Genomic DNA, 8335 nt, shown 5'->3' with positions numbered 1-8335 from the left:
TTAAGTTTTTTTGGATGGGGAAGAGTAGAGTGCCTGTGGTGTGGGTTGTGGTAGAGTACCCTGTATTGCACTGACTGTAAATAACTGGTGTCATATGGATGTGTGGGGTGGTGTAGAAATGTCTGTGTGTGACTCTGCACTTGTTTTACTACATATCATGAACCCAATATCCTAACGTTTCACCCGAATGTCCTGAAACGTTAACTTTTTGGAGAAGTCAGAACTTTTCAGGTCCTCAATTTTTTTTAGAATGCTATTTATAAGCTTACGGGTTGGGTTTAGAGTTTTGGGGTTAGGGAAAATACAATTTTTACACTCTTAACTCTTGATATTTCACAAAAACAAAGCTCTGCGTGTGTGACTGTTTTTAGAGAGAGTGTGTGTGGAGTATATGGTGTGCGCTTACTCTGGGTCTGTCGGATTTTGGCCCATAATTCCTGGAGCTCTCAGGTCACAGTGCCGTTCTCACACATATTTGGCATTCTTTCCCCGAAATGATTACCATACACCTTCTACTCTGGGTTTGGCTCCACAGAATATTTCCATCATTCTGAGTGGAACTGCAGCGATGTTCCAGAATCCCCCCTACAGTTCAGATTCCTCACTCTCATGCTCCTGCCTTCCTTGGAATCCTCGGGCACAGCCCTTTGTCCCCCCTGAGTCAGCTGTTTGTGTCTGCCGACGTGATTGGGTCAGTCGGCAGCGACATCTCTATAAAGACCTCCCGGGAGGGATGGGGGAGTAGGTAGTGTGTAAGCGATGTGCTGCATCTCAATAGTCCAAGGTTGGTTGCTCCCTTCATGGGCTCAGATGTGAAAGAACTGGACAGGTGTAAGTAACTGGCCAGTAGGCTTTGCTTAGTTTCACCTATCCTGTTTTTACAGTTCACTGCAGATTTAGGAAAAGGAAGATTCTTTACAAAAGCAGGGATGGCCAAAAACCAGCTGGAAACTTAGTAAAACAGGGATCTCATGGCGAGAGACAAAATTTAAAGAGGTAATAGAAGACGGTAAGGCAGAGAACCATGGTGGACGCCCTAATCTCCCGAAGGGGCCAAGAGGATATAATACAGTAAATCAAGATTACATTTATTGTGAAGCAACCATGTTGAAGTCTCATGGTAGTGCCCTGATAGAATTGTGTGTTGGGATGGTGGTGGAGGGTTGTTTGTGTGGTGGGTTAGGTGGGATGAAGGGGGTTAGGTGTCGGCCTATGTCCGTGGGTTGAGAGCAAGAATAAGAAAAAGGATACTACTGCTTTGCAGAAGCCTACTGTTATTATCCACAGTAATTTCAGATCAGTGGTCAGGAATATAAGTCGAGTAAGAAATGAAGGTTTTGTTAAGCTAATAGTGCACTACAAGACCCACATGTCAATATATTTCCAAAAAAGGAAACATGGCCACCCAAAGGAAACCTGGCAAGAAACCCCAAAATGGTAGATCAGCAGGGGCCGCACTCTCCTATGGAAGACTTATGTTCCACATAGTTAAGTAAGTAAATATTGTCAATTTATGATGAGGATGATGGTGAAGGGGTTCTTTACCTGTGTATCGGCGGAGGCTGCTGAGAGGAGGATGGCTCGTAATAATGGCTGGAACAGAGCGAATGGAATGGCATCAAACACATGGAAACCATGTCACCTAAAACCCTCACAAACTTCTACAGATGCACAATTGAGAGCGTCTTGTCGGGCTGTATCACCGCCTGGTATGGCAACTGCACCGCCCACTACCACAGGGCTCACCAGGGGGTGGTGCGGTCTGCACAACATATCACCGGGGGCAAACTACCTGCCCTCCAGGACACCTACAGCACCCGATGTCACAGGAAGACCAAAAAGATCATCAAGGACCACTACCACCCGAGCCACTGCCTGTTCACCCCGCTACCATCCAGAAGGTGAGGTCAGTACAGATGCATCAAAGCTGGGAGCAAGAGATAGAAGCTATTTTTCAATCTCAAGGCCATCAGACTGTTAAACAGCAATCACTAACTCAGAGAGGATGCTGCCTACATACAGACTTGATATCATTGGCCACTCTAACAAATGGATCACTAGTCACTTTATTAATTCCACTTTAATAATGATGTTTACATGTCTTGCACTACTCATCCCAGATGTATACTGTATTTGTATACTATCTACTGCATCTTGTCTATGGCGGTAGGTCATGGCCCATCCATATATTTATATGTGCATATTCTTATTCCATCCCTTTACTTAGATTTGTGTGTATTAGGTAGTAGTTGTGGAATTGTTAGATTACTTGTTAGATACTGCTGCAATGTCGGGAACTAGAAGCACAAGCATTTCGCCATACTTGCAATAACATCTGCTATCCATGTGCATGTGACCAATAAAATTTGATTTGATTTGTTTGATGTATTTAATACCATTCCGCTCCAGCCATTACCACGAGCCCGTCCTCCCCAATGAAGGTGCCACCAACCTCCTGTGCTGTGTATAGATTCTTTATGACACAGTAGACATGTTTCTGTAAGCAGGTTTACAGACTCGAGAAAGACTGCTGCACACAGAGCTGAAATAAATAAAAGAAATAATTTTATAATAATAATATCAACAATTATAGTAACAATCATAAAAAGATCGCTTATTTTGTTTTTTTTGTCATCTTTATATAACTTTTAATAAATTGTTCCCTTTATATTTTGTGTATAAGACTTTGGTGTTTCACTGAATGTCCTGGTAGCAGCATTCTGTATCCATGGTATCGCACAGGAGCGTCATCCCCTGGGTCGTTTCTATAGCAACGCATATATGAAGAGAAGGCACCCTTCCACCACGCGCCCGTCATCACCCTCTGAGCCTATAAGAAGAGGGTGTTCTGTCCTGGCAGTGGGAATTGGGGAGGTGTCATGGTGCTGGTCTCCAGTTGTCTTTGGTGGTCATTAGATTTGGTTTGTTTTTGGTTCAGCTTGGTTTGTACATTCCAGTTCTTAAAGCTTCCGTCACATCAGTGAGTTGCTGGGGGAGGTTGCCTAGGGATAATTTAGGCCTCTAGTCCCTTTCCAGATTCCCCCCAAATGGTCTTTGGTGCCCTTACACTCACATACTGTACATACATTCACATTCATTCACCCCAAGTCTGACAGATTCTTCTCACTAAGGCGGGGGTGAGACAGAGAGAAGTGCGTCAAAGCAGTCTGTCCATTTTTCCACAGTGCCATTCTGTCTAGTCCCTGACTGTGGCTTGATCCCCACTCCACTGACTTCCTGTGTTCCTTGTGCTGTTTGTCCACCTGTTGCTCCACAGTTTCTCTCATGACGCCACTGTCTCATAGACTTTCAGTCTGTCCATCTGTCTGTCTCTCCTGTCTCTGTCTTTTGGTCCATTAGTGGGTATCATCCAGTGAGTCCTGGACAGCGTCAGATAGCTGTACTGGTCCAAGCCTGTGAGTAAGGTTGGGGCTATCACAGTGTAGCTAGCTTAGCTACATTTTAGCCCTCAAAAGGAGTTTAAACCCGCAGTTTCGAGAATAGACTGAACTCATTCTTGTTTAGCAGAGCAATAGTGTTTACCTTAAAGCATGGCTGCTTGATAAACCAGAAAAGTGGCCGGTTTTTGTTTGTCCATTCTAAACTAGAGATGAACTGGCCAGGGACAGTGCAATAGCCCATTACGTTCAAGCTTGGAGGTTGGAGAGGAAACAAGGCCTACACAAGTTGGAAAGCCTGGTCATCAGTTTAGCTAGCTTTCAGGGGCCTTGTCATAGTTTCTGGGCCTGGCAGGGGAGTGGGCCAGGTTGATGGGCTAGTTGTGATAGCAGGGTTATAAGCTAGTGGCCTTCAGTCAATGGACAGAGATCGTGGAGCCTGGGGCAGTGATGGCTTAGCAGGGTCAAGGGTCACGTTAGTGGATGTACTGTGGCACTAGCACAGTTAGTAAAACTACCAATCAGGGTCCAGAGGAGGGTACATGTTATCCCAGTAGCAGGAAGCGTTAGGTGGGGTCAGGAGTCTGGGTGTATCTCTGGCCCACTATCGATCAGCTTCAGGTTAGCCAATTAGCATGTATTAAAGTCCAGAGGAAGGGTCAATGTTATCCCGTTAGCGATTACTGAATAAGCAGGTACAGGTGGCAATGGGCAGCAGATGGAGGGTAGCCATTAGCGTTAGCTGCTAGCGGGGCCCGGTGGCACGGACCCTCTTGCTCCTCTTGTTGACCGTTGTGAAGCGGAAGGGCGTGGTTTCAGGGTACTCCCCGGGCGGGAAGCGCTTCATGAAGTGGACGTCCTGCTGGTTGGGCAGCGTGTGGGGGCCGCGGCGAGGTCGCCCCCGCTTGGTGAAGCCAACGTACCAGCCTGCGTAGCGGGATGACATCAATGCGGTGTAGTGGTTCTCTAGAACCTTCTCCACGAACACGCAGTCTTCACTTTTATTACTGGCCTTCTGAGAGAACAGAGACACGAATACACACACACACACACACACACACACACACACAGAGAGACAGGAGAGAAGAGGCAGATCAGCAATCCATCAATCTGAACAAAAATCAAGAAATGCTCAGGAATGCTTCCAAGCAGCACTTTTTTGGGGTATTTTGTTGTGATTCATGCCATAAGCCTAATAATGCTGTAATTGTTTGAGAGCATGAGGAAACAGAAGAGGTCTCACCTTTCCCACCAGCTTGCCGCGGCGGTTCATGCACAGGTAGAAGTTGGTTTCTTTGCCACGGATTCTCACCTGGCTACCAAAGGTGTCGGCCTCCACTACAAGCTGGGCTTGTGAAGGGACAGACAGAGGGACAGACAGACGTTAGAGCCACAGACAGGTAGAGCACCAAAAACAAAAGGGACAGAAAATAAGGGAAGAGGTGGAACGCAACTTGACAGAGCGACAGATTATAGCCTAGGTTGAACTGACAGATCAATCACAGGCAGATGGCAAAGCGAGGACAGGCAGACACTTGGGTGAGTAGATGGTTAGTTGTCAAAGAAGCCTGTTCAGAGACGGTCTTACAAGAGACTGGTCATCACAAATGGGGCTCATGAAAAAAGATACAGGAAGACATGAGGACAGCCGACACAGAGCGAGGCTACATAAGAAGAAGAAGTCTAGCAAACACTGCAGGAGGGATTATTGTTTTAAGAGTGTGTGTGTGTGTGTGTGTGTGTGTGTGTTCATCATGCCATTGTGAAGCTGATTGTGTATATTAAAGTACTGCTCCCCTTCTCTTGTAATAACACTGCCCTGACTCAATGTCTTTAGAGAGAGGGCTTGTACTTGTTTTTAAAAGAAATCCCTAAAATGGTTCCTACATGACCTTAGTAAACAAAGGGGTCACAAGAAATCAATACCCTTCTCTCTCCCTCTTCTTCCCTTAACTCTCCCCTCCTCTCTCCCCCCCCCCCCTCTACATGTTTTCACCTTCAACCCTCTTCTCTGTTCTCCCCCTCGCTGTCGGTTCTTTTTCCCCCTCTCACAATGCTTTACTGCCATTGCCTGATGGCGTTAACCACAGTCTTTCTTCTTTTGAGAACCATTTGTCAAGAACAGATCTGCTCCCGGAGCAGTAATAAGGCTGGCCTTGAAGTGGTATGTTTGTGAAGGGCATGGTTGCGAATGGGAGAGCTGCTAACATGAACCCCGTTCGTCTACACAGAGGAACATGAACACCAGCGTTAACGTTGGGCTTTTTTTCTGCCTGCATTGATCCTCCGTGGTTTAAGAATGGGTTAGGCATAATTACAGACAAAGAGAGAAAGGGGAAGGGGGGAGGAGTGGGGGAGGGAGGTAGGGGAGGGGGAGGCAGCCTGCTGTTTTAAACCCAGAGAAGACAACGGGGAGGATGGAAAATCAATGGATAGATCGATGGAGATGAGTTTCTAACACTGCCTAACACTCTACCTGGCAGGCTTCTCCCCCCTCTCTCCTGCTTTCTTTCTCTTTCACTCTCTCTCTCTTTCTCTGTGTGTCTCTCTGGTGAATCATTGAGTCAGCAGTTGGTCGATGAGGTCTTTGTGCTCCGGAGACAAGCTCCACTGCCCACTGCCAAGGCTGGGAGGATTGAGGCGTGTGTGCTTGTGTGCCTGTCTGTGTGTGTGTGTGTGTGTCTTACCATATTTGTCTCCGTCCTCTCCGCGGGCACTGATGCGTCTCCCCAGCACCTGGACGTGTTTGCCGCTGGTGCGGCTGTAGAGCTGGTAGACCCGGTGGTGCCGCCGGCTCATAGCGTCTCTCACCCGGGTCTGGTTCTCCACGTGCACGCTGAAGTTAACCCCATCCACGCCAAACACCTGCTGCACACACAGGACACACGGGTACCAATAAGCATACTGCTACTGCGTGTTCTCTCCTATCCCCCACTCCCTCCATCCTTGGGGGAAGGATACGAGGACACGGTGAACGGCAACACGACGCAAAAATCTGAAGGTCCTAAATGCCTTTGCCAAGACGCGTTTATAGACATGCACACATATCCATACAAACATGGACTCACACACACGCGCATATCTAGCTTCTCACCTGCAATGGATTGCACATCACCAGCAACATCTGGATACATCTGGAAAGAGAAAATAAGTTCAGCATATCTCCGATCCAATGATTCCTCTCCTTCCATCCGTCTGATCCCTTCCACGACACTGAGACCTATCCTCGGGAAACCAGAGAGAGCTTCTGGCTGGACTGCGGGATCTCCCGCTCCCTCAGATATTACATTTGTTTTTGCATTTGATCATTTAGCAGACCCTCTTATCCGGAGCAACTCACAGTAGTGAGTGCATACATTTTCATCTTTTTTTTTTTGTGCTACAAGAGACAGACAGTCGCTGGTTCCCAAACCTTGTCACCCTTATTCTGATGTCAGCAGAACCACCAGCCTTTACACTTGACCTAAGAAGAGGTGTCTATCAACAGGCATTCTGTAGGTGTCTGTCAACAGACATTCTGTAGGTGTCTATCAACAGACATTCTGTAGGTGTCTATCAACAGACATTCTGTAGGTGTCTGTCAACAGACATTCTATATGTGTCTATCAACAGACATTCTGTAGGTGTCTGTCAACAGACATTCTGTAGGTGTCTATCAACAGACATTCTGTAGGTGTCTGTCAACAGACATTCTGTAGGTGTCTGTCAACAGACATTCTGTAGGTGTCTGTCAACAGACATTCTGTAGGTGTCTGTCAACAGACATTCTGTAGGTGGGATTAGTTACAGGATGGGGTGGTGTAGTTGGCATGGCGACATGCGAGACAGACAAACAGACAGACATCCAGGGTCAGTCGGGGACAACACCCTAGAGCCTCCATGTTTTCCTCCAGCAGATGCTCCATCAGAGCAGCAGGGAAACACAGCCAGGGAAACCCTCTGACTGACTGACACCTCTCCCACTCAACCACCTCTTGACCCCTACATGACTGTACTGTGCCATTGTGGAAGTAGCCATAATATCACTTTTGCGTGAGTGTGTGTGCGCTGTGGAGAAGAACATGCACTGTCTCCCCTATCTCTCTCTCTCTCTTTCTCTCTCTCACTCTCTCTCTCTGTGTGTTCTACACTATAGCATGGAGAGGCAAGCTTGTTGAGTGAAGTGTTGCCAAATGCAGTACATACCTGTTTCTCTCTCCTCTCCTACCTGTTTCTCTCTCATCTCCTACCTGTTTTTCTCTCCTCTCCTACCTGTTTCTCTCTCATCTCCTACCCGTTTCTCTCTCCTCTCCTAGCTGTTTCTCTCTCCTCTCCTACCTGTTTCTCTCCTACCTGTTTCTCTATTCTCTCCTATCTGTTTTCTCTCTTCGTCCTTCTCACATATCTCTAGGTCTACCACTCTCCCTCTCTCCCTTCCACTGTCCTATCTCTCTCACTCTCTCCCCTCCCTCTCTCTCCTGTCCGATGCGCAGTGTTTAGGGATGGAGGAGACTCCCCCACACACTGTCACGGCCTCACACACGCAGATGTGGAGCTGTGCACTGGATGGGTGTATGTGCGTGCACGGGGGGGGGGGTTGCAGGAAGCTGACGGCTGGACTGAAGAAAAGACTGATGCACTGCAGGGTGAGAGTGAGAGAGAGGTGTCTGTGTACGGGGAGAGATAGGGACAGAGTGACAGGGCGGGGAGAAAGAGACACTGTACAAGGACTGCGGCTGGAGAAAATCCCCATTTTCTGTGGTGCGAGAGACAAAAAGCGAGAACGTGAAAAAGAGAAAAGTCTTGCATCCATCCACTGATGCGTACTCACAGACATACATGTACCTCATTCCCGACTCACTCAACCCACATACTACAACCCCCACCAACCCAAACACACAAGACGCCAAACTCCTTTCTATGCGACAGTACACTGGTGATCTTTCCCTTAGCTGGTG

The 8335-nt window shown here is 47.5% G+C and overlaps 1 protein-coding gene across 1 annotated transcript in view; it reads right to left on the bottom strand.

The window, feature by feature from the left end:
• Positions 1-2617: 2617 nt before the first annotated feature.
• The window catches only part of LOC129857974 (fibroblast growth factor 18-like), a 9834-nt gene continuing 4116 nt past the window's right edge, over positions 2618-8335 (bottom strand). The window contains exons 2-5 of the mRNA XM_055926777.1: positions 6493-6532; positions 6086-6266; positions 4642-4748; positions 2618-4413 (exon numbers count right to left, since the gene is read on the bottom strand). Coding sequence (XP_055782752.1) covers positions 4144-4413; positions 4642-4748; positions 6086-6266; positions 6493-6532 — 598 coding nt within the window. The 3' untranslated portion in view covers positions 2618-4143. The remainder of the gene's footprint in view (positions 4414-4641; positions 4749-6085; positions 6267-6492; positions 6533-8335) is intronic.

The sequence above is a fragment of the Salvelinus fontinalis genome, chromosome 6, assembly GCF_029448725.1.
Source record: "Salvelinus fontinalis isolate EN_2023a chromosome 6, ASM2944872v1, whole genome shotgun sequence".
NCBI lineage: Eukaryota > Metazoa > Chordata > Actinopteri > Salmoniformes > Salmonidae > Salvelinus > Salvelinus fontinalis.
The sequence above is the reverse complement of the archived record's forward strand: the minus strand, read 5'-3'. Positions and strand labels throughout refer to the sequence as shown.